Source organism: Chlorocebus sabaeus, chromosome 21 (genome assembly GCF_047675955.1).
Source record: "Chlorocebus sabaeus isolate Y175 chromosome 21, mChlSab1.0.hap1, whole genome shotgun sequence".
Taxonomy (NCBI): domain Eukaryota; kingdom Metazoa; phylum Chordata; class Mammalia; order Primates; family Cercopithecidae; genus Chlorocebus; species Chlorocebus sabaeus.
Window position 1 is genome coordinate 72320827 of NC_132924.1, and position 27282 is coordinate 72348108.

The window sequence follows — 27282 nt, forward strand, 5'->3', positions numbered from 1 at the left end:
ACTGGGCCTCAACTCTTTCATTCATTTGTTTTGGTATGAGGTGTAGGGATTTGCCTGTTTCCCAATTCCCTGTTGATGCTGATGCAGCTGGCCCAGCACATTGCTGTGGCCCAGCTACACTTTGAGAACCACTGTTAAAATATGCTTTAAATTTTAAGATGTGAAAACTGAATTTTTTTTTTTTTTTTTTTTTTTTTTGCTCAGCAGGAATATTTCAGAGTTGTTGAGAGTATATGCCACAATAACAAAACACTAACTTCATAAACACAGGGAAGTTATTTGATATTGGTAAGTTTATAATAAAATGTTTATCTTTTCTATATACTGTCTAATAAATATTTGGATAATGTATATATCTTCCAGATTTTGAAACAAAATACCTTAAAATCATTAAATTCTTAGATTAGGATGCTATACAGATAGGAAAACTATTTTAAAGTATATTTTTGGCAAGAAAATAATAAGTACATTTCAATACAATGACATTTTTCAAGTAGAAGACTTCTCAGAAATACATGTTCAAGGTAAGAGTACCTCGTATTTGTGGGGACTCACTCACCTGTACGTATAAGGACCTCTTTGCTTAACTTGAATGTTGCTGCTGTTCATCATCACTTCCTGTGGATTTTGCACATCAAAGATCCAAAACTGTCTGTAAATTTCTGTGCCTGTTTTAACCCAATTTTTAAAAGCAATTGTACCTTCTTCAAGGACAACTTCCTATGAAAAAGAAAATAAGTTTGGGTTATGTCTTTGTAGTAAGTACAGGCACTTCTGGGCAATTGTTTGCAGTCTTGAGTCAACCAGAATAAAAGGACCAAGCTCAAGTGCCTCATTCATGAGAACTTTTGCAACCTTGCCATACACTTGCAACAGAAATGTTTTCAATAAATTATTATCACAGCAGCCTTTTTAGCCTTTTACAAAGAGAATCAGTGTGTAATACTGAAGACATGACTGTTGATTTTAAGGCAAATTTTAAAGTGACCCTTTGGCAGCTTCAGAGTGACCGTTTGAAAATATTGCAACAGTCAACATGATTTATTAAGCAAATTTTACCGAAGTTCAAAAAAGTTCTACTGAGTTGAACATGAACTTCTTCTCTGCCCCTAAGCTGGATTGATGAAACCAAACACAAAAACTGAGTGAAAAATCTAGTGGTATTGGGAGCTTTTTCTTTTCCTTCAAGAGTTAGACACTCCAGGGGATGGCACTTAACACTTACTACATTAAGAAAATAAAAATATCTACATGAAGAATACAAATTTGACATCACGTTTTCAAAATCCTGCTCAATCTGGCTTCCCCAACCCTTTTTTTTTTTTTTTTTTTTTTTTTTGAGACAAGATATTGCTCTGTCACCCAGGCTGGAGTACAGTGGTATAATCTTGGCTCATTGCAACCTCGACCTCCCAGGCTCAAGTGATCCTCTCACCTAGCCACCATGCCCAGCTAGTTTTTGTAGTTTTAGTAGAAACAAGGTTTCACCATATTGGTCAGGCTGATCTTGAACTCCTGAGCTGAAGCAATCCACCTGACCTGGCCTCCCAAAAGGCTGGAATTACAGGTGTGAACCACTGCACACAGCCCCTAACTTTCACTATATTTGCAACAACCCATTAGCATGTGTTTCTAAAAATTACAACAGCCTCACTCACCATGATTGGGTTGTAGTTTTTAAAGAAAAAAACAGGACAAGAAAACTGTCCTATTACTCCTTTGTGAAATCCACTAAAAATCACTGATACTCCTTTTGCTAAAAATAGACAAGTGGAAAATACACCAATAAGAGAATTAAAAATCCCATATTAGGAACTCAATTCCTTGCTTTAGGAGCTTTGGGACTGGGTAGAGAGTCATCAACCCTCCCTAGGGTCAGTTTCATTATCCGTAAAATAAGGGAGTTAACATAAATATTCTTCTAGTTTTCTTCCACAGCTTTCACTCTCTGAGCCAGAAGTCTATTACACTGTAGTAGATAGTGCAAACAAAGGTGATTTTGAAGCAGGCGGTATTTCCAATGAAGTATTGGGAAGAATGCCCAGGTTAAAGAACTCCAGCTTAACCTGAGTGTGCTAGAGGAAGAGGAATGCAACTATTTCATGGAAAATGAGCCTAAAGAGAACCATGACCACAGGAACATTCTGACCTATTTGTTTCCTTCACCTGGAAGCACCGCTTCACAGAATGACAGATTAGGAAAGGACATTGAACATGATCACATTTTCCAGTAGAGCACACTGAAGCTCTGAGAAACCAGACGACTGGCCCAAGGACAGCCTAGGTAAACAGTAGTGAATTCATGACAAAAATCCTTATCCCTGACCCTTAGACTAGTTCTCCTTTACAACATGCTATGACCGTCTTTTTTTTTTTTTTTTTTTTTTTTTTTTCTGTCACCCTCTGCACTTAGTTGGTAGAAGTCAAATTAAGCTTCATATCTTCAGGATATTTTACTTATTGCTTAATGCAGGGAATAAGGGAATTCCTTAGAGAAGAACTGGGCACCAAGTTAAAATGGAATTACAAAATCCAATGCTGCTGTAATCCACTTATACGGGGTACATTGGACCTGCTAGAGTGATGGAATCTTTATTACTTTTTACAACAAATTGTCCTTGAAAAACTTTTTATTTGTTCCCAAAAAGACTTATTTCCACACTAAGTCTAACAGTAAGACAAAATCGCTTAAAGTATTATGGATATTCTTCTAAATGTAAATATGTTTGATGAGGATGTTGAAGCTCAAAGCTAAATAGAAGCTGAAAATGGTTGATTTCTCCATTTCAAGAGACTTAAGAAGGGAGAACACATAAACACACACATTATTATCCTCACACTTTTAGAATCTTAATGCTCAAAAACAATACCTGTTATTCATCAAGTGCCTCTCAAGGTACATATTAGGTTTGTACACAATTACGGTTTTTGCGACTTTAATGACAAAATTCACAATTACTTTTGCACTGACCTAATATCTCTTAATGAAAGAAACTCAGTCAATTCTTACAGAATTGAAGAGAGTCTGTGACAGAATGTGCTTGACAGGACTGAATGCCTTCCTAACTCTACAATGAGTGTCCATCTAAACACCAAAAGACATTGTATGTGTATGAGACCTTTTTTCTAAAGGCCACGAATCACTTTTCCCTTAAAAAATATCTCTTGCAACAAATAAGGCAAAGGTGAAACACAGGGTTGAAATGAGTGTGTTGGATTATCAACTGTTAGAATCGGGACCATCTAACCCCATCCATTTTTTTAGAGGTGGAAAATGGGTTCTAGAGAAAAGAGATGTCTGACTCAATGCTAAGAGGTGACAAATTTACTAGCAGATAATAGAAAAATCAGGTCCTTTCACTTCAATTTTGTATAGTTTCCATAGCATCATGATTTGTTTAGAGACACAGAGAAAAATATTGAAGTAGTCAAAGTAGGAATACATTGCTTCTGATACTACCACTACTATATGTATTAAATTGTAGTCACTCCTTGAATACCAAGACTAAATATGTCACAAGAAACAAAAGATATGTCCTTTGTGAATTTAAAAGAACTTGATTTTAAATTGGATTTGGACTATCTAGCCTATTTTGCAAATATTTTACTAAATTTGAAGTACAAAGCTGATAAGTATGCACACAGAAAAAGCAGTATAAGATTTTATCACTTGGCTAATGTGTACGTGTATATTTGTCCCTGACTCTAGGTATGCAGACTACCCAGCCCCAATAACAACAGAATTTCAGCCTGGTCTCACATAGCATGGTCTATAGCTGAGTTGAAAGCATTGACCTTGAAACTTCTATTCTGCTACATTAATTTGAAAACAGATGTTTGCTGGGACCATAATATCCTATATGTAGTCATACACTCACTTGAATACTGTTTTCATGCAACTATAATAATCATCTTCATGACTGACAACTTTCATTATTAAAATGCCCTTCATGTCTTGCTATGCATGGAGTAGAGTACAAATGTAGAAAACATTTTGTTTCACTTTTCGAGGACTATACAAGGTACTATCAAGAGACAGATGTGTGTTTAGCAGATTTTAATCTATGAGTTAGATTTTTTTACCCTATCCCTACCCTAACAAAGTATAGTGGCTTCTTCCCTAAAGCACAGACTGAAGTGGCCAACAATGAAATTAGATGCTATGAATTTGATCACTTAATAATAACAATCATTTAAGTTTGAGCAGGTTACTTAATTTCTTTGTACTTCACTTTCCTTATCTGTGAAATTATAACAGCAATGTTAGATTGAACCATATAAAATTAGTATTTTTGAAAATCAAAAAAGGTTGAATTTTGGCATTTTCATGTGGCTTATGTATCCTCATAGATTGTTATGGGGATCAATAAATGTGAATACTTAGAACAGTGTTAGTACAAACCAGACATTCAATAAATGTCAGCTATTAGTATTTTACAAATTCTATCCATCCTTTAGAAGAAGAACTCTAATACCATTTACTTCTCATACTGCTTTAATTGCTTGGTTCATAGCATTTACTGTCTAAGCCAGTCATGTGTCAATAACTTATGTAATATCCTGTGACAATTATTTTTCTGTTATTTAATCATTTTAATACTTATCTTTCTAGTAAAGTAAAAACTTCCTTAAAAACCAGAAGCATACTAAAAATAGCTTCCACCCTTCCCACTAACTGCTACCATTTGCTTGTAATTGGGCCTAAAGAGAATCATTTCCCCATGTTTAAAGAAATTCTCATGTTTTTGCATTATGCAAGTGTGTGTAAGTTGAGAAGAGAATGAATTAGAATTTTAGTGACAGTTGTGCAGAGAATCTGAAAATGGCTTTAGTTTCAGACCATCATCATCAACTAAAACCCAGAATAAAATTTGGTGAAATGTATTAGAGTAGTAAGCTTTACTATGTTTCTGAAACCCAGAAATTAGCCTCCAAGAATTTATGTAAGTACCTAAAATGGAAGATTTTGTGTCTGGCATGAAAAGTAAACTATGTTGATATTAAATTGGACTAGTGGAAGAAACATATATGCTTGTCTGCTATTTCTGGAAACATTGTCTTTAAGTGACTTTGTTATTATAGCTATATGCAAATATATGTAGTGTTTAATTCATTTTTATACTGCTATTTTAATTTAAATATTTTGATTTGTTCTTACGTTATTAACTATAAAACAAACGTTACCATCTTTAATATTTCAGTCATTTCTTTCTGAGCTTTTAAATACTATGAAAACGCACAAATTATTTTATATCTGGAAATACCAGAATCATACATTATAAAGTTAATGTAAACAAATTATCTGATTAAAATATGGACTATTCAAACAAATTTTTTGTGGGGGAGACAGGGTCTCACTTTGTCATCCAGGCTGGAGTGCAGACGCGTGATTGTAACTCACTGCAGCCTCAACCTCCTGGGCTCAAGGGATCTTCCCACCTTAGCTTCACAAAAGCTAGGACTACAGGCATGTGCCACCATGCCCAGCTGTTTTTCTTTTTTTTGTGTATTTTTCGTAGAGATGGGGTTTTGCCATGTTGCCCAGGCTGGTCTCAAACTCCTGAGCTCAAGTGATCAACCCGTCTCAGCCTCCCAAACTAGGATTACAGGCATGAGCCACTGTGCCCAGTCAAGTATAGCCATTTTAATGAATCATTATTATTTCAATTTATTTTCTCTGAAGGCATTTCTTACAAGCTACAGAAGGATCATTGTTTTCAAGAATGGGAGAAGGAAATAATGGTATCATTAATTGAATGATAATATTTAATACTAGTTCTCTAATAGGAACAAAGAAACCTATAATTCCTTTTTGGTGTTCTATGGTTAGTTTCATAGGGAAATTAAAATTTATTTAAATTGTAGTTTTTTTCTTCCAACTTTTATTTTAGGTTCAGAGGTACATGTGGAAGTTTGTTACATAGGTAAATTGTGTGTCGTGGGAGGTTTGGTGTACGGATTATTTCTTCACGCAGGTAATAAGCATAGTACCTGATAGGTAGTTTTTTGATCCTCCCCCCTCCCATCCTCAATTAGCCCCAGGTGTCTATTGTTCCCTTCTTTATGTGTATTCAATATTTAGCTCCTATTTATAAATGAGAGCATGTGGTATTTGGTTTTCTGTTCCTGCATTAATCTACTTAGTATACCTGTGTTATGTTATACAATATTCACTAAACATTTTATCAACTGACACTAATAATGTCAAGTGACAAATTATCTTTTGTAAATAGTGGCAGAATTTTGACCTTCGTCCACAGTGCTTTGGTAGTTTGTACATTCATGGCAGCTCTTGCTATTGACTTTTAGTTTTCTTTGAAAGACTGCATAAACTTGCTGGCTGCACACTACTCTATTAAGAATCATGGTCAAAAATACTGGTAAGAAACATTGCAGCTATAATCCATAAAAAGCATGAAGATACCAGAGACATCCTTTGAAAACAAAGAGCAAAAATAAAATATAAATAAGGCTTCTGAACTGTTTTAGACTATTTCAAATGATAATGACATCTTTCAGAATTGGAAGGTATTAGAGCACTCCAACTCTACACTTAATATGAAATGATTTTCTCATCATTCTCAAACAGTTTAATTATTTTTTCAAGAATCACTTGTATACAATAGCTTTCTTAATTTTCTATTAGTCAATTAAACAAAGTAATATTAAATGAGTTTTAATGGTACACAAATAAGAAGTCACCAGTACCAAAACTCATACGTTTGTGAAATAGCATTACCCTAAGTATTTCTGAGGCAGCAGTAAGATACTTGGCTCTCTAGGTTTACACAAAATTCAAATATTTGACTCTTACTGTATGCCAAAGATATACGTATGCCAATATCATTTTTAAAATAGTCTGTAAACTGAAGAAAAAAGAAACAGTCTATTCAAACAAAATTCCACCTACTTCATACAACTAAAATTGACAAGGTCAACATGGTTATATAGGAATCTGAGAGCAAAATGAAGCTTAGCCTTAAATGTACCATATACCTTGACCAATATAAGGATTCTGATGATGAGTCTTAGTCTACAGACATGTAGGGGGTTTACAATGTGCGCTGTCATTTGACAGTTTTTATAAATCTCAGTTGTACCACACCTCCTTGAGTTTGAATCTACACTAGGAAGCCTGAATCTCCCCCTTTCCTGTAAAAGATTGCACAGATAATTCTTATTTCAAAAACAAGAAGGAAAAGCACTCCATTGATTTAATTCCCCCTTCTTTATCACACTACTCAAAGTGTACTTTCAAAATTATTGGTGACCATGTTCTCTAATCATTATTTTCTTAATTTTCATCTGCCTGAGAACATTTTATCCTTTCTTTCCTTGAGTTCTGGCCTCCTGTTAACTTCTAGGGTTGTACTCTTTGTTTCTGTTTCTTCATATAAGATCATTCTCTTCCTTTTCTACGTTTGTCTTCCTGCCTCTGAATTATGTACAAATTCTGTAATATTTATTCTGCTTTTTTCTTCTCTCCATTAAAACTCTGAATCTACTGTTTAGATTTATTTGTAATCTCTATAGCAATGATCAAATCTATTTGAACTCTGAACTTTGAAACATAGACTGATGTTCATAACACATCACTTATAAAACCTCTGTTTTACTTTGTAAGGTATATACATACCTTCTATCAATAACTCACTGGACACCTTGAGTTTGATGTTTTTACTCCTCTCTCTATTTTAATCTCTCTCCAAGCTTCCATTTCATCCTATTATCTATCAGCTTTTTTAAATATACTCAACCACGCCAGACCAGTGTACCTTTTGTTATGTAATGTGCAGATTATGCAAATATCTTTCTAAAAGGGAATCTTATATTCTCCTTGAAAGTGGCCATATCCTACAGTTTTTTGTTTGTTTGTTTTCCTATCTCTGGTATCCTCACTTTGCAACCTTTCTGCTGTAAAGTAGTGTACAAGGCTAGATTTTTCATCCAGGCTCTTCCTACAGATTGCTTATGTTTGGAGAATGACTTCTTTCCCCATTGGCTAGGTGAGCTGGCAAGTTGATTTAAGGACTTGTGCCTGTAAAATGGGTGAAATAACAGCAACTTCTCACAGATATTTTTGAAGATTAAGTGAACTAGTATATAGGAAACTTTTAGTAAGAATTAAATGTTAGCCATCTAATCTCTAAATGCAGGTTTTATTACATCTTACACTTGCTGAAAAACACACCGACAACTATTGTGTATCATATCATCAATTAAGTATTTTTCTGCCTGATGTTCTAAGCTTGCTTCCTAACTCTAACCCCATGTTAACTTCTAATCTTTTCTCGTGTTGATACAGTATTCTGGGCACATTCTCTACCTTCTTCCTTCCATCTTCACTGCATTTGATAGCATTTTCACAGGATTTTTCATACTATCAATCAGTCCTTTGACACGGTTACTGCAGTTATTTGGGACTTTGAAAATTCTACACTTCTTTAAAATCTGAACCAAGTCCTACCTTTTTCCTGAAGTTTCTTGAATACTCTGAGAGATTTCTCTTTCAAAGTATTAGAGCATTTACTTTTCCAATTCAATTCTAGAGTCTCATAGGTCTCAGTATTTTTTATTATAATATACCTTCCCCTGGTTTTAGCTTACAATAGCTGAGATTATTTTATTCTCTTAGTCATTATACAAAAGCACATTTTGATGTCAGAAAACTTACTTTCTCATGGTTAACTATTATGAGCATAAAGATAAATATTAAAGAATTATAATAAATGCTAGCACCTCACATGCTATCCAAAAGAATCCACATGTACCAGTTTTGTTGCATGACAAAGAAAAAAATTAAATGATCGATACTGTTATTGACCAATAATTATGTGTCAGCAAAAAAAAAAAAAAAAAAAAAAAGTCTAAATTGCTATGCATTGGAAGATTATTGTGATTTTTTAATTTGGAAAACTTTTCCAAATGATGTTATAGTCTGTATGTTAACAGACACTGATCTTGTGCTTTCTCTGCATCAGATCTGGGTGAGAACACAGTTTATAGAGTAGGAAGGATGTCAGATCAACGGCCACTCCATCTCACTATTAGATAAGCCCCACACCTCACTATTACCTGTCTGTTTCCATTGGCCTATATCAAAATACTATCAAGAAAACTAAGACTTCCAAGGCAGGGGATACTATCAATTTACATGTTTTTTCAGTTAAATGCATGAGGCTGAAGTTCTGCAATATGTTAGCAATAAACGCAATACAATCAGCCCTCTGTATTCATGGGTTCTGGGTCTCCAGATTCAACCAACTGTGGATCAAAAATATTAAAAATAGTAACAATATAGCAATAAAAAATTAATAAAAATTCAATTCCTGCTGTTCTCCATTGTGCACTATGCTTACTAACCCTTTGTCTAGGTCATTGCCATCCTAACCAGGTAGAGAGTTGAAGGCAGAACTCATGTTTTATTTGGCCAGTATTATGTTTAATAAAATGAACATTTATGTCTTCTGGCAGGAAACACACAGTCTAGTTCACAGCAGTTCCTGTTCTTCATTTTATCTTGTTCTTGGCACCTTAAATTTTGTTTAACCCCTGTATCCAAACTCCTGAAGCCATCTGAATTTGCCATCCCTCATTTAGAACTTCAGCAGATCTGCTTCCCTTTATTCTCTTCTTCCCTCTGTCAATCAGCATTTCTGATGAGTGAGTGTGTAGCTAATTCAAATAAGCTGTGGGGGCTGGGGGGCGATTAATTCTAGATTGTTGTGCAAAGCCCATCTATTCAATCACTCTGTTTTTTCACACTATAGTCAATTTGTTATACACTAAGATATGTTCTGCATATTTCTGAAAGTCTTTTCTAAGATTCAAATATGAAGCTTCATAAATAGAAAATATTTATGAGATGAGATTACACATATATAAAAATAGTGGATTACTAAACAGTGTATTACCAAACAACAAGTTTACCTAACAATAAGGATTTATTTCAGTATTAAACACATCACACACACACACACACGGTTTTACTTTTGTCAGTATTAACTAAAGCACAACTTCTTTTATAAATGTGCTTTTACAGAATATACTCACTTATTTCCTATTCAAAAGCATGCCAACATGCTGTTTGGACATAACTTAAAACAATTATTTCTAACATGCATACCTATAGACAGCTTTTAATAGAATTTGGTATTTATATTTAAGATAGCAATGGAATCATGTTAAATATACATTATACTTACAACATTTCACATACAGTCACATCATATAGAGTTGCAGTGGTTCATAAATACCTTCATGTCAAAGATACAAATTAGCAGTTACCAGGAAATATAAAGCAGGTAAATACAAAGCAAAAAAAGAGAAGATAGAATGAATCAAAATGACAAGGCATATTCTTTGGACTACTTGTACCTTTTTAATTGTCTTCTGGATAAGCATGTCTCCAACTGGCATTAGAATACCTCCAAACACAGCCAGGACAGCACCAATGACAGCCCCAGTGATGAGTCTACAGTTGCGGTCACAGCCCATTTTTCTTGTTCAGGAGGTGAATTAGTGTTAAGCACCTGTTTCTTGCAAACTCCTGGATACGATTAAGGTGGTTTCTACAAGGTCTGGTTCTATCATTAGAAAGAGATCATAAAACAGAAGCTTTAATATCAGTACAAAAAGATCAAAGTACAAAGAAAACAGCCACTGAAACAGATCATTTTGCCAGTTATAAATAAACAAATGCTTTTCTTTTTGTTTCACCAAAGTGACTCACTCAGTCCACCTCCCTTTTCTTGCTTCTAATGCTTACCAGTGACAGAACTAATAATGTCATATCTGAATTTCTTCAAATTCCTCCTTTTTAACTTTCTTTCTACGCATGATTAACATATTGAAACCTTATCTAAGGAGAACTCTCACACTCATCTCAGCAACTTTGTTGCATCCTCACACACAACACAGCCTTCCACACCTTCTCTTGAGTTCTCCTGCAAACCGAATGTGGGTTGACTGATGTGTTTTCCATTAAATGATAAGCAAGTATGGTAACAGATGTTTTATTTACTATACCTTATTCACAAATTAACAGCAAGACATGAATTTTACAGGAAATGAACTGATGAGTCGCAGAAATAATCAATTCTTCTAATCATTTGAAAGCTATCTGTGAAAATGAGAAAAGCATGGGTAAATAGAAAAAAATATTCCCAGAAATTTTATACTGGGGCACTCTCTAATATCACCATACTTAAAATAACTGTTGAAAGAAAGTCTAATGTTTATGAATACTGAGTTCAGGCCTGAATTGCTTGTCCTAAAAACTGTTTAAAACATGGAATTATTTTAAATAAGTATATCTTATTTTCAGTTTTATTATTAATGACTTTGGATAGCCTACAGGTGTAAAGAATTTGAAGAAAATATAAAACGTAGAGGATTTCTTGTTTCAACTATGGCATTGCTTTGTTACTAATCTCAAATAATTTTTTCCCTAACTATTCAACTACAATATAGTTTATTTTGTCATTTGCAGTTGATGCTAATTCTGTTAAAATCAGGTAGTTTGTGTTAGCATATGTTTGTCAATCTATTGTTTGGTATCTTTATAAAATGTGTGATTATTATTTTTTGAGATGGAGTCTCTCTCTGTCACCCAGGCTGGAGTGCAGTGGCGCGATCTTGGCTCACTGCAACCTCTGCCTCCCAGGTTCAAGTGATTCTCCTGACTCAGTCTCCTGAGTAGGTGGGGTTACAGGTGCGCACCATGACACCCAGCTAATTTTTGTATTTTTAGTAGAGATGGGGTTTCATCGTGTTGGTCAGGCTGGTCTCGAACTCCTGACCTCATGATCCACCCACCTCAGCCTCCCAAAGTGCTGGGATGACAGGCATGAGCCATCGTGCCCAGCCATAGTATGTGATTATATAAAGATTGGAAGAGCCGGGCGTGGTGGCTTACGCCTGTCATCCCAGCACTTTGGGAGGCTGAGGAGGGCAGATCACCTGAGGTTGGGAGTTCAAGACCAGCCCGACCAACACAGAGAAATCTCATCTCTACTAAAAATACAAAATTAGCCAGGCGTGGTGGCACACACTTATAATCCCAGCTACTTGGGAGGCTGAGGCAGGAGAATTGCTTGAACCCAGGAGGCAGAGGTTGCGGTGAAGAGTTTCACGTCATCACACTCCAGCCTGGGCAACAAGAGCAAAACTCCATCTCAAAAAATAAAATAAAATAAAATAAAATAAAATAAAATAAAATAAAATAAAATAAAATAAAATAAAAGATTGGAAGAAAGAATACAATTTGTGAAATGAGTGGATCCTACTGTAATAATAAGAGTTAATTCTAACTAGTATTTGAAAACTCATTTATTTGAACTTTTTTTTTGTTGTTGTTGTAATGGCATTTTGTCAATAATGGGGTTGGCCTGTCATTTATAGTCAGAATGCGCTTTATAGTCTATAAACAATTATTCTCTACTTTGAAATGCTCATGGCCAAAGAAAACATATGTGCCAACAGAATGAAGGCTACAGTCAAAAAAGGGCACATAGAATATTGTTGTTAATGTTGTAATTGTATTAAAAATTGTGGTTTGTTATAATTTCAGGTTTTCCCTCCACACTCTCTTGCAACAGAGGTACCACTTTTATGATTGTATTAGTATTTATTTCCACTTTAATAATCATATAGTTTTTCAGAAATATGACTTGTAGAGCTAAGAAAAGAATACAAAAATGATATTTTCCCCAAAAATATAGGAATAAATGTTAAAAATTTTTTTTCTTGCCAATTTTATTATTTACATATGTTCCCTTCACCTTTGGGATTCCCCTTTGCCTACTCCCTTACATAGGGTGCTTTTCAGTATAAACCATAGGATGCAATAAACTTCATTTACATCAAGGTCTTGGTGATTAAGAAGACTGACTAGTTGTTTAGTGTCATTTTTCTCTAATGTAAAGGGAACACACATAAATCTAAACAAGTGATTTGTTTGATTTGTTTTTCCTATGGAATTTTATGTCTCACTGAGCAAGTAGGGCTGGCTTTTTATTAATTGTGCAGGGGTGGACTGGTAACAATAGCTTTCCCTGCCCTTAGAAATCATATACCATGCTACCTCATATGGCTTTGTCCATGGCTGTCCTAATGCAATGGAACGAGTAATTTAATGCTGGTAATCAGGACTGGATATTGTCAAATAGAATACCCTTTGCAATGCATAATTGTAAAGCACTTGAAACTTTTCTTGAAACCATCTTTTAAGCAACCATAGTTATTGCTAACTAGAGAATGTCATGTTGGTGTTCTGTATGTTGTGAACTGATAATAAGATTTAGGGTAGCTTATTAGGTACATAATGTTTTATTGAATGCCCATTTCATAGACCATCCCCAACTATTTTCTGCAAGTTATACTTAAGGAAGCAATTAAAATACAGGGATCCCAGCTGGTTCAATTGAGATTAGGGGACAAGATTAAGCCAAAGACTGATTTGTCACTGTCTTGCTAAATGAAAGTGGGCAAGCCACGTAATCTCTCTACACCTCAATTTCCTCATGTGTAAAATGAGATCAGCCGTTTTTAATTTAAGCAGCTGAACTGGTTCTTCAATTCTTATGTGGAAGTCCATTAGGTAAAATGACTGTGATTCCACAACAGTGGTTGGAACCCAGAGACTCTGTTTCCTAACTTTGTCTCCCTGTTCCTGCCTAACACTCTTTATCCTCACTGCTAGGAAGCTCTAGGAAAACCTCTGTAGACACCCACAGCTTTATGAGCCCATATAAAAAATGCAGCAGGAAACCCCCAGTGTCATATTGCAGTTTTGTTAATATAGTATGAAAATCTATTTAAAACATATATAACTCAAGGATTAAGTTATCTCTCTGGGAAAGTTATTTTGTGTTCCACATAAACTTCACTAAAAATTACTCATTCAATATTAATATCATTTGCAACTCTGACAAATGTGATACAAAATGATTTAAAATTATAAATATATTGCAGTTAGAATAGGTATATATGCATATATTTGCCCTTCTCCAGATTCTATGCCACAACCTAGTTGTAAATCTATCTGGCCTTTCCCAAATCATTCTTCTTTATTCAAGTAGCTCCATGCACTACAGAGAAGAGTTTCTGCAAGGGGTAAACAGTTCCATCAGTAACCACCAAAGAACCCAGGGAGTAGTGCATGCTCTCCAATAGCTCCCTCTCTAGACCTGAAAACTAATTATTATAACTTCTATGGACTCTGAGCCTAGATATGTTGAGCAATGGACAGGCCTGGGTACTGCCTACGTCTGCTGTGAACTTAAAACTGAAGTGAGATAGTGTACACATCCCACTGCTGTAGTCACATACGTTAGAAAACAGAAGTACCTAGTAATTTATTCTGTTGAATTCTATGGTTACACAGTTGTTAATCTGGTCAGGATGATATAAGCAAAATTACAAGTATTAACCTAACAGAACTTCAATCCATGTGCTATTTTGAAAAAAGAGCTAGACAAACTGAACTTGTCTATTTGTTCAAATTTTCAACTGATCGATTCCCTCTTATTAAGTTTCTACCCTGTTCCTAAGAATAGGCAAAATACGTGACACTAGTTGGGTTCATTTATTATCACTCAGTGCCTTGATACCATGAGTAATGAAGTATTGTTATTATAATCATACTCTATCCTTAAGTTGCATACGACAAAATTATAATTAGTTTTATTCACCTGAGGCAAAGGAGGACCAAACATACTACGTAAGACGTGTACCAAATACAAAAGAGAAAAGCTCAGGTTAAATAGCACATTGCAGTCAACAGCTTTTCCACCTATATTTATCTTCAGAGAAAGAATGTAGTTTGTCTCCACCATTCCACCAAATTTAGCTGTCTACAGCATAAAAAATTTGGGTCATGCTTACTCAGTTTTCTTAATAACACAACTCCTTATATATTAAAATAGGTAATTAATTTCATTTCTAATTATAGATTAAATTTTATTCTTTACTAATTGTTACTTGTTCTTTATAAGAAACAGAGAAGATATTGATACTGTATCTGTAATAATTTACTTCCTGCTTAAAGTACTTGAATTTAGAAAGCCAAGATACAGAAAACTAATCGAGACTTGTATAAAGAAGAAAAGGAAAATAAGACATGTTTTAATAGGCAACTAATTTCATGCCTTTCTTGATTCTATAGGTAGCTCAGTTGCCTTCTGTCCAGTTTATAGATTATAAATCCTATTCCTTTTGTAGAATCCATGAGTGGAGCCTATTCCATTGGGTCATCTTTGAAAGAAGGAAGAAAAATATAACTTGTAATTTCTTTTTCTTTTTTGGTTGTCAGGTCAACAGTCTTTCTGTAATGAACTTTTAAGCAAAATATCCTTCCACTATATTGGGAACCCAGTAGAAACAGAGACTTTTGTAAAGTCTCTGTATTTTGCAAAGCCCGCATTAGGCTGAGATATAAGAAGCCTCTTCAGTAAATAGTTCACAATATTTGAGCAAGTCTCCAGAGCATCTATAATTAATCCCTTGTGTTTATAAAGCTGTGTTCCCTGGGAAACTCCACCCAGAAAAGGCATGGCCCTGAAGTAACATCTGCTGGGATGTAAACTATGAAATTTGAAAAGTTTTACATTTCCAGGGTACTTGTACCATAGATAATTGTCAGACCTAAATGACATTTTCTTACTGATCAGTAGATAGCTAAAATTTTCTTTTTTTCTATCTATAAGCCTTCCTCCCACTTTTTCTTAGGATAGAAAACCAGACCACACTCTTCTGTTTTCCATTCTCTTGATACAGAGTTCCTTACGTAAAAAATACAGTGTCTGTCCATAAAATCTAGTTTTTGTAGGACTTGGGGGAATTCATTCAACAGTTTACGTAAGTATAGAAGTTAGTTTTTAAAATTAAACTTTATTCACATTCTTATCATGACTATGTATATTTATAAAGACACAGTTCCCTAGACATGAGTAAAAATGTAGATTCAAATTCAAGGTAGTAGAAATGGGTGTAAAACAATCACTTAACTGTAATTATGTTTCATCAACATAAGGTCATTAGGTCACACTTTATAAAATTGTGTTTAGAGATAGAATTCTCCTTTCAAGGTAAATTGTATGCACAATACCAATATACAAAGATAGTTCAAAGAAGAGCTATTTAGTAAAAGAAAGGAGCAGAAACTGTGCCCCTTCCCTTTTCCAGACACACTTCACTCGGGCTCTGAGTCATCTTCAAAGAACCCACGGGCTCCACAAATAATTTTCAAGTAACTGGACTAGGAAATCTCCAATACCTTATCTTACTGAAGTTATCTCATGTCCATTTCCATCCTATCAGAATATATGAAGGTAAAAATGTATGATAGAAAAAAAACTTGATAGACATCTGTAATATAAAATTATATACTTCTCAAATATTGCAATTTGAACTTGTTTTGATCATAGTCTTAAAAAATTAATGTAATAAACTCGACTTTATATATTATACTTGGGATTCTTCTAGAACTAGTCCCATCTTTTAAAGACTCATGAACCAGGGATTACTACAGGTTTGAAATTATTCTTTTAAGTTCATACTGACTTAAAGAGTCTTATCTAGACCCATTCTTAATTTTTGAACCTTAGACAAGAATGCTAATGTCTTTTTTCCACACCGCAAATTCCACTATAAACAGACACTATAAGGTTTGTAATGCCAAAAATGTTGGGCCTTGAAGCCAAGAAATGTAGATTCAGTTCTGAGTGTTAGTATTGAAGTTTGTCTGTGATACAGTTTTCTCTAAAATGAGTTTATTTACATCAAAGAAGTTTGCAAGTGTTAAATGAAATGAAGTAAAATAATGTATAAATATTTCTATTATAGAAAATGTTATTGTAATTTTGAAATATTACTATGAAGTGTCATTTCAAGCCATAATAGTAAAACGGCATTTAATATTGGCCAAGTGTTTTAAAAATCTAATAAATGTGTATATTTTACAAAAGTAGAAATGATTATTTGCAAAACAGATTATAATGAAATGTGATCATATATGTATGAAATTAAAATATGCAAATGGAAAGACAGCCAATAGTTTAGAACAATGTTACTTGCAAGTTTTAGCCACGTCTTGGGCCAGTGAACAAAAACATCTCCTGATTAGATCTGAGGATAGTTACAGAATTAACTATCTGATAGTTACAGAATTATCTTAAATTTTCCTCGTCAGGAAACACACAGGAAATACATACACATGCAGGATTCAAATGTGTTGAAGTAAACAAGGTTAAGAAAATTCCCTAAAAGAAAAATAGGTTGGCAACTATAACTTCTGAGGTAAATTCCAAATTCAGTACACTCTGTGCAAGTACCTGCAACTGTAATTAATATTCTTCCCAGGCTAACCCATTATCTGATGGTTCTCTGTTTGGTTTATTGTTATGGTTCACTAATGAGTCTGGTAAATTAAAAGATTTCTACTTTATTTCTTATTTCTTATTTTCTTGTCAACTCCAAAGGACCACTGGACTTTTTGTATAACAAACATTTTTAAATATTTCATTTTGGTTTCCTTGTGAACCAATATTTAAAGCAATGTTTTCTTAGCTTCAACACACATTACTCACTTAAAACTACACAGAAAAAGACTAAAAAGTACATGCAAATTTTTACAAAACAGGTTTCAATATGCTACTTGATTTCAGAAACTGGGATATACTCAAGAATTTATGCCATTTATAGTTATTTATAATTTTGGTTAATATAATTAATTTGAGGCTTTTAGTTAATTCCTCCAAATTGATTTATACTTTATTTCAACTTGGTATCATCATCTAATAATTCAGTACTATTTGTAACAAGCTTCCTGAATTGAAATAAACATTAATTTTGATTTATTTTTACTCTATTAATTTACAATGAATTAAATTTCAGATTATTTAAAAGTAATATACTTTGCTACTCCCAGTAGCAATGACAATATCTTTGTTCATTACAGAAAAGCACTTAAAAAGCACATATCCAAAATACACATTGCATTTGATCATGTAGAGCAAGTCAGGTACACCAAAAGTTGTGCAGTTCAGATTGAAAATTAAACAAGTTAATGACTCTGTAAACTGATAAGTAGTTAACAATTGCATATTAGAGAACATGTTGACATAAAAGCGGTAAGTCATTTATAACATCTAACCTCATTATATTGGTCTGCATTATAATGATCTTCATCATTTAAACATCATGTATAAATAGCCTAAGTATAAAATGAAAGTTTTATAATAATCCAAATTGGATTGTAAATCACTTCAAATATCAACTTATACATACGATGTGAAATGCCATTGGGTATAGTTTTAATACTTTTTAAGCATAAAATATAGGAAGATTGATAACTTGAAAATAATGCAAACCTGATTTTTAGATAAAGCCTAGTGACTAAGCAAACAGTTACTACTTTTTTCCTGTCCTTGTTATATAACTTCTTAGGAGTATTTATACAGTAGCGTCATCTCCCATCATCTGGGTGATGGGAAAAATCCCTTAATCTTTTTTATTTAAAGAAAAATCATACAACTTACCTTTGAAATGGCTAAGATGGATTTTTCAATCAAATGCTCCAACATTTGGACAATTCTTAATAGGATCAAATGGTATTCTGCAGAAAAGTCCTACACTGCAGTCCTCATTACATAAATGTGTGAGAGTTTAAATATGCAACCACACCCCCCTCGAAAAAAAAAAAAAAAAAGCAAAAAAAAAAAGTACTCTACAATGTTAGATCCCAGTGTGTGGTTTGTTGCCAGAGGAACTGAAAGAAAAAAAAAATCCCCACATAGCACATTACTGATATGGCTAATAAGGGTCTATTTTAATGTTCTGGTGAAGACCCATTACCTATATCTGAGATACTCAGCATTACTTTTTTTTTTTTTTTTTTTTTGGCCATTTTCCATCCAACTAAGTCAGAGGCCAGAAAAACAAAGGGAACTCACTTGCTGAGCTTTCCCTAACATATTCTCAGAGGCTGAACTGAGACCGGGGATGAAAAGAGTAAATTGGGAAGAATAATCATATTCTCACTTCCCTGTCTTGACTGAGCTTGTAAAACTTATTTCATTAAGTTTAAATTTAATGTACTTTTTATACAGTGTAATTCTGAAATACTGTGAGACTAATAATTTTGAAAACAATTGGAGACTGTCAATCAGCAAGGATGACAAACTGACTTTAAAAAAGGAAACAGCCTATTGTTCTAGCTGGGAATTCTTAACTGTTTATCATTTCTGTTAGTTTCGCAAAAAATTCGTGATCACAGCACAGATCTCCTACAAAAAATAAATTACTTAAATTTCTTCAACCAAAATATGTCTAAGTAGAATTACTATTGAGGATAATCTTTTAATATAAAAAAGTACTTAAATCACTTTCAAAAAAAGCATTATGTTGATATTGAATCAAAATAGAAGGCCTTGCACTTTGGGGAAAGAACCTTCACTATCAAGACCCTGTTCTCAGAATCATACAGGAAAACCTTTGCAGGGTTAACCTGGCATCTATTTGATAGGATAGCTGGATAAATGCATTCAAACAACCTTAGAAGTAAAGCAACCTAAGAATAACAGGCAGAAATATATTTAGTTCATTAGATCATATTTAAACCAGTCCTTATAGTTAGAATGCTCATGCTGTCTTTTCTGGGCATGTAAGGCACACAACGAATCCTTTCATTTGCAAGCAGTGCTATACAACTGAAAAAGAACCCCAAACACTCTTTCCTCCTTAAGCATTGTTTTTTTTCCCAAGGAATTTTTTACTGACACATTTATCTAAAAAATAAGAAGTCATAAAAATATTGTAAGTCTATTACTTTGTTTTCAAGTCTCAGACCACTTAATTAGGATTAAGTAAAAATGACTGTATGCAATCTCTTTATAATGTATTCTTTCAGTTAGAAAAGAGTAACTCACAGAGATTTCATGAAACTTAAGAAGGTAATTCTCTTAAATAACGGTGACCTTTCTTCTTGGTGGCACGACATAAAATGGTAGTATAAAGACGAATATTATTTTGGTTAAGAATATTTTGAAGATAGCTATTTTGTATTTAGGCTACTTTGATATATTTATTTCTCAATCTTAATTCTTATGCATTCACACTCTAATATGACAAGTCAGAAAGAGCTTACCAACACAAGGGTTCAGACAAGACCAATTTAAAAGAGCATATTTTAAACATAGCAAAAGACTAAAGTATAATGAAAATATGATCACAATTAGAGAAAGATATTTCAGAAAAAATACATGCAAAATAGATGCCTAGGTTGACATTAAACTTACTTGAGTATTATTTAATCAGTAGCCTAATGCCATTCAAATCTGCTGTCACTGGAGAGGAAAATGTCACAGAGTCCCATGAGTAGTCCAAAGAATCAAATTTACATTCCCAGAGACAGCTGTTAAATGTTCAATCCCATAGACAACAGTTCCTGAGTAGCTTGGCATACAAGACCCGAAAGCACATAGCTGAGTCAAATCTGCCACTGAGGATTTTGAGAAAAATATATACCTTAAACAATAACACAATAAAATGCTGTACCTATTTTAGAGTAGAGTGTGTTGGGGTTTTCATTTTTTAAAAGATTGTGCACCCACTATATTATGAAGGGATGTGTTTTATGTGAGAATATACCTTTATGTAAATCCACTATAACACTAGATTAACTTATTAGAATGACAGGATATAATTTTCAATCTACTTCAGTCAGTTTAGACACAATTCTTTTTTTTTTTTTAATTGCAGGAGATCACATAGGGTTAGAAATCGGAAGGATGTAAGTTTAAATCCTCAGGCTACCAGGTCCTAGTTATATTGACTTGCAATTGGAAGTTAACTGCTTGTTCTTCTTTTTCCAGATTTATGAGGTATGAATCATTTTGACATGTGTATACACTGTAAAATGATTGCCACAATCAAGTTAATTAAAATATTTATTGCTCTTATTTTCATTATCAAAGAATAGAGAAAACAATAAAAGAGTAATAATAAGAGCTAAGAGATGAGAAGTGTATAATACTTGACAGGAGCCTGAAAATTACTAGGCACTCAACCCTCCCCATTTCATCACCCCCACTTCCTACAAGCCTCCTCCCCTCTCCATTCTCTGCTTTATTTTCCACAGGTCACTTATCACCATCAAAGAAATTCTGCCAATTGACTTTTGTTTTTGTCCTGTCTTTGCCCCTGCTAGAATGTTGTATTTTTGAGGAGGGGGATGCTTCTCTGTTTAATTCACCACTGAACCCTCATAGTATAGAACAAGCCCATAGTTGGTAATAAGTTGAATAAACAGACACACACAAGACTATTATAACCATAATAATGATTTACAAGTAGTGAGAATGAGTGGAAATGAGAAACTATTATGCTGCTTGTTCATACCATGGATATGTAATGGTTTGATTCGGATTAAGAACATCTGCTAGGAAAATGAATGGAATCTGAGTCTGAATTTGTAATTCATCACTTCCTAAGTATATGACTTATTGCTAACTACTTTAACCTCTCTTAAACATAGTAGAAATATCTCCCTCACAGAATTGCTGTAAAGATTAAAAGTGATCATATGAAGGATTTAGCACAGAGCCTGACACAGTTTTTGTTTAACAAATAATTGTTGCTGGGCTTGGTGGCTCACACCTGTAATCCCAGCACTTTGGGAGGCCAAGGTGGGTGGATCACTTGAGTTCAGGAGTTCGAGACTAGCCTGACTAACATGATGAAATCTTCTCTCTACTAAAAATACAAAAATTAGCCAGGTGTGTTGGCACATGCCTGTAATCCCAACTACTCAGGAGTCTGAGACAGGATAATCACTTGAACCTGGGAAGTGGAGGTTGCAGTGAGCTGAGATTGCACCACTATACTCCAGCCTGGGCAATAGAGACTCTGTCTCAAAAAACAAAAACAAAAACAACAACAAATAATTGCCATGGCCATCACTGGCTATTATGCACAATTTTATTTTAGAAAATGTATTAAGTATGGAGAGAAAGAAATATTGAAAATTATAGAAAAGTATAAAATGATCAATCCCCAATTATATTCCTCAGAAGTAACACACGTTAAGTGTGTGTTAACCTTCCCCCAGTAATTTTATAATTTTCTAAAGTATATTAGCCATTTTTATTTTATTATTTATTTATTTATTTATTTATTTGAGATGGAGTCTCGCTCTGTTACCCAGGCTGGAGTGCAGTGGCGAGGTCTCGGCTCACTGCAAGCTCCACCTCCCGGGTTCACTCCATTCTCCTGTCTCAGCCTCCCAAGTAGCTGGGACTACAGGTGCCTGCCACCACACCCACCTAATTTTTTTGTATTTTTAGTAGAGACAGGATTTCACTGTGTTAGCCAGGATGGTCTCGATCTCCTGACTTCGTGATCCGACCGCCTCGGCCTCCCAAAGTGCTGGGATTACAGGTGTGAGCCATGATGTCCTGCTGTCATTTTTATTTTAAACATTTGTAACAATATCCTTTTCACCTTTTTTTCCCCCATAAATTGCTTTGTCCCTTTCTTAATAATTAGTAGGAAAATAGTCTTTGGACATTTGACATTTTTTTTTTTTATTTTGACAATTTTTACTTTTTTGTTTGTATGTGTAACTTACAGAAACGTTTACATTTTTTTTCCATAAACTTTGAGTCATTTCCTGTTGAGGATTGTATTATGCTTTGAAAGCCTTTATCCACTTTGAGAATACAAAATAAATAAATAAATAAATAAATAAACTTTCATTTAGCATTTGTATAGTTAAAAAAAATCCTTTCAACAGTACTTTTGGATAAGCTGATTCATGGAATGTAACACTTGTGAAATAAAAGAGGAAGAGTACAGTAAGTTGAGTAACAAATATTGCAACATATTTGAGAAGCAAATGACAGATGCATGACAAGAGTTCTGGAAGGAGAATCATATGACCCATGTGATTCCTTTATTAGCAATAGGATTTGTGAACTAGGCAAGACATAAAAATCATTGTGTTCCTGTTGTCTTTTCTTGTTAAATGGGATAACCTATAAAGTCTACTTACCTTTAAGCTGAAGATCAGAAAGTAGATTTAAACTTTAAAATGTAAAATTATATACAGATACAAGAAAATCTTATAGTAGTAGATATCATTTAAAAGAAAATTAAGTGATTTTTTTTAACAGTTTAGCAAATGAAAAGAAGCATTTTAGTATAACTTGTATTGTAATTCTAGACTGAAATGGGTGAACAAAGACTCAAAAATAACGAAAATGATCATACAATAACACAGTTAACACATAATAGAAGCTCACTACCTGTCATATGTGGAGCTAAGTATTTCACATTTATTACCTTGCTGACTAATCATCCCTCACTAGACTCTTTTTTTTGTTTTTGAGACGGAGTCTCGCTGTTGCCCAGGCTGGAATGCAGTGGCGCCATCTCCGCTCACTGCAAGCTCCTCTTCCTGAGTTCACGCCATTCTCCTACCTCAGCATCCCGAGTAGCTGGGACTACAGGTGCCCGCCACCATGCCCAGCTACTTTTTTGTATTTTTAGTAGAGATGGTTTTCACTGTGTTAGCCAGGGTGGATTCGATCTCCTGATCTTGTGATCTGCCTGCCTTGGCCTCCTTGCTAGGCTCTTTAGATGACTAGCTGAGTTCACATAGCTATTATTTGGCAGAAAAAGGGCTGTAACCCAAACAGACTGACTGAAGGACTTATACTCTTTTCTTAAAAGAAAAAAAAAAAAAGATACATTTATCCTTGATCAAAATCTAATTTTACATATTTTTCTCAAAATATTTGCACAAGTTGAATAATTTTAACCTGATATTACATTAAGAGCAAAACAATATCTAGACACAACAAACAATGAACTGTGAACATACGTAGGTGGCAATCAACAGAATTATTTTAGGTTAAATAAAACATAAAATTTCATTCTACCGACCTATGAACTATCTCATAACATTAATTACCAATGTAAAACTAGGTAACATTTATCACTTTAGTCTTTAGGAAATACTAATCATGGACATTTATACATACAAACATTTAGGCACATTGTACACACTTATGCTTATATATATGTAATATATGAACATTTTCAGTTGCTAGCTCATTACTTAAAGAAGTATTAAAGTATTAGTGTGTTCTAACTGCTTTGTAAGTTGAGGAAGGACTTCACATGCAGTAATAAGAAATCTATGTGATTTGAATATTAAATTGCAAAAGATAAGAGCATCATGTAATGCCAGTGAAATGTTGAAAGACTGAAATGGAGATTTCTAATACCACCTTTAAAAGAAAATTCAAAAACATTATTAAAGGTAAAATTCTGAATATCAGAGTAATTTCGTTTAGACTTAAACCACATGGACTAATGAATCAAAAGCCAGGATAAAAACAAATACACTCCATTAAAAGGAGAAAATCATCTTACCTATATGTTTAATTGAAGTCATGCTTGTAACATTAAAGAGAGCACTTCTGTATATGTAGATAGTTCTCATGTGGGCATGGCCAAATCAATATGCAAATTTTACAGGCCATCTGAAAATGTTGGCAGACCTAATTCTTACTTGAACAGTTTGCAAAAACAATTCTCTAAGTAGGAAAAAAATTAGTCAACATTTAAATGATGGTAAGAAACATAAGGAAATATCATGGTCAGCATAGTTAGATAAATTGTGTTCATACAGTAGATAGGAAATTATTAGAGGAAAAACAGAAACATTTAGGTAAAAGAATAACTAGGTCTCAAAGCATGGTGTGATGAAATAGCAGGAAAAAAATCAATAATTCATAGCCAAAACAAGCATTTAGTTGATGAGTACCACCTTGTTTAAACGTTGAGAAAAAAATAGCAATTAATTAATTTGTAATTTTACCAGGCAGAAGGATAAAAAATTCATTGTAATTAAGGGTACCACAAATTTTAGTTCTGAGAAATATTATAATAGCCCTGGACTAAAAAGGTAGTCCCTAAAGTGGAGTCTTAAAAATAAAATAAAATAAATAAGCTTGGGCATTAGCTTCCTAAAAGACTGAAATACATATACAGACATGCATGTGTACGCACACACAAATGTTTTCCAGGGACACAGAAGCATGCCTGATTACATTTTTTCTTAAAGCTTATGGGGTGAAGTTTCTAAGAAGCATACAGAAATAACTTTAAAAAAAACACAGGAAATAATACATCTCTGATACCTTTCTTGTTTTTTTTTTTTTTTTTTTTTTAATGGAGAAGTGATCATTCTGCCCTGAGATTTCACAGAATTATTTGGCACAAACTGTGCAGTTGAGTGGCACAGCAGCTTCTGCTAATAGTTTCCAAGGAATGTAAAACAATCAACTCCTATAGTGAAACCATAACATCATTTTCCAGGTTGGTTCTCAGAAACCTTAAGGGAAGGTTTTGCTCTTGGACAAGCTTCAGTTTTCTGAGTTCTAAGAGACCAACAAGTTTAGTTTGGAGTGCTACTTTTCAAATGAATCCCTTCCAGTAACTTGACACATATTCTTAAGATTTCTAAGCATCTATAGAATTAACAGTGGGAACATCTTACACTAAATGCGTTTTTGGTTTTAACAAAGCCTTATATATTACTTTGTAAAAAAAATACATATATGTGTGTTTTGTACATTGTTAATATATATCATTTATGTATATATGTAAAATATATGTAAAACTTCCAGAAATGTTTTTCTGGAAATGTTATGAATTATTTAAATCACTTTGTTTTATATCATGTTTACATGAGTATATTCTAGAAAATATTAGAATTGAGAGAATGAAAAGTGGCAGACTATTATAATACATGAGACAAATATCTTAGAAATTCAGAATCATCCTAAAACATTGAAACCCTTCAACTGTCCTGTATGTGTCTTTGTGATAGCTGGTTATCTTCTTGAATTAAAAAAAAAAAAAAAAACATTGCAAACTTATCAGCAGTAGAGTAAAGCCTTCCCTTTGGAATTTCCACATTTAAATTTTGAATAATAGAGAAGTCTGACTTACCCCTTAAACTTCATGTTAGCCCTGACACTTAAGTAGCAGCATTTAAAGTTTGCTTCACATTATGGAGCAATTACAATGGATTTGATAAAATACTTCATCTTGTGGTCATGCAGAAAGAAACCTTTCATCCTTCTAACTTTCCTAGGTAGGTTTAGTTATGAGCCCTGTCTTTATGAAAGTGTCTCTCATCTTTATTGTTCTCCAGCAAACAAGGAAGGACTCAAAACATGTATACTGTGATCATCCCATTTCAGATTCTGAATGTCACTTTTCTTTTGTATTCTGGGGTTGTGAATTAAGTAAACAATATTAGATATGGAATCTTAATTGCTGCAGAATGTCACTCTCAAAAGACACCACTAGTCCTGCTACTTTTGCACTGCTCATTTTGTCCTTAGATCCTCAGAGACTTCTCGGACATGATGTTTTGTTGGCTTTTGGAGCCCGACGTCTTTCAGCTGTGGTATGTTGGTATGCAAACTGTCCTGTTCTACAGTGCCCCAGTTCATGGGTAAAGATAACAAATCTGAATTGAAATGTTTATGTTTCCTATGTTTTGGCATACTCTGCAATACTCCTTTTGTTAACCACACTGTGCTTTCGTGTTCAGAGTGAATACGCTAAGCATATTTATTTTCCCAAGCTGGATTTACAAGGCTTGGAGTGGCATCCTCCATGTATTCCAAGGACTAAAAACATTTTCTGGACATGATCCAAGATAATTGCTAGGCCTGTTTTCCTCTCATTTTCAACAACCCCTCTGGGAAAATTGGGTAATCACAATAGGCAGGAAGAAAGGAGCCTGCAGTGAACAAAAATTTGAGGTGAAATAAATCCATAAAAACATGGAAACCACACCATTTCTGGAATCCCAAATTAAAAGCATCAAGTATTTCCTATGCTATAGAAAAGCACATCCCAAAAGATTGGTTTGTATAATAAGCTTTCAGTATAGACTTTTCTCTTAATTTTTTCTTCTTTGATTATCCTACATTTGTCTGTTCTGGTTGATTTTTGGCTATTTGATATCTCATTTTTATCTTAATTTTCTTTCAAAATGGTCCTTGGTTTTAGGTATGTAAATTTGTAACTGTCTCCAAATCAACTTCATACAATTCCACAAAGAAAAACACAAATATCTCTCAATTAGAAGAAACGGTAAGTTCATTAGCTCTTCTCCTTTTATGAATGTGCTCATTTTATCCACTTAACAGATCCTTGTTTTGATGGCCATACTACCCCAATGACAGTTTGACACACAAT

At 33.8% G+C, this 27282-nt stretch overlaps 1 protein-coding gene across 8 annotated transcripts in view; it reads right to left on the reverse strand.

The window, feature by feature from the left end:
* CD36 (CD36 molecule (CD36 blood group)) overlaps positions 1-27282 on the reverse strand; it is a 79489-nt gene that overhangs the window by 21608 nt on the left and 30599 nt on the right. For 3 of the 8 annotated variants that reach the window (XM_073009180.1, XM_073009181.1, XM_073009179.1), the window contains exons 2-4: positions 11029-11122; positions 10378-10586; positions 560-720 (exon numbers count right to left, since the gene is read on the reverse strand). In XM_073009180.1, the coding sequence (XP_072865281.1) occupies positions 560-720; positions 10378-10497 (281 nt within the window). In that variant the 5' untranslated portion in view covers positions 10498-10586; positions 11029-11122. Of the gene's footprint in view, positions 1-559; positions 721-10377; positions 10587-11028; positions 11123-18539; positions 18777-27282 lie in introns of those variants that run through there. The other 5 variants (XM_007982371.3, XM_007982372.3, XM_073009185.1 and 2 more) reach the window with 3 other exon arrangements.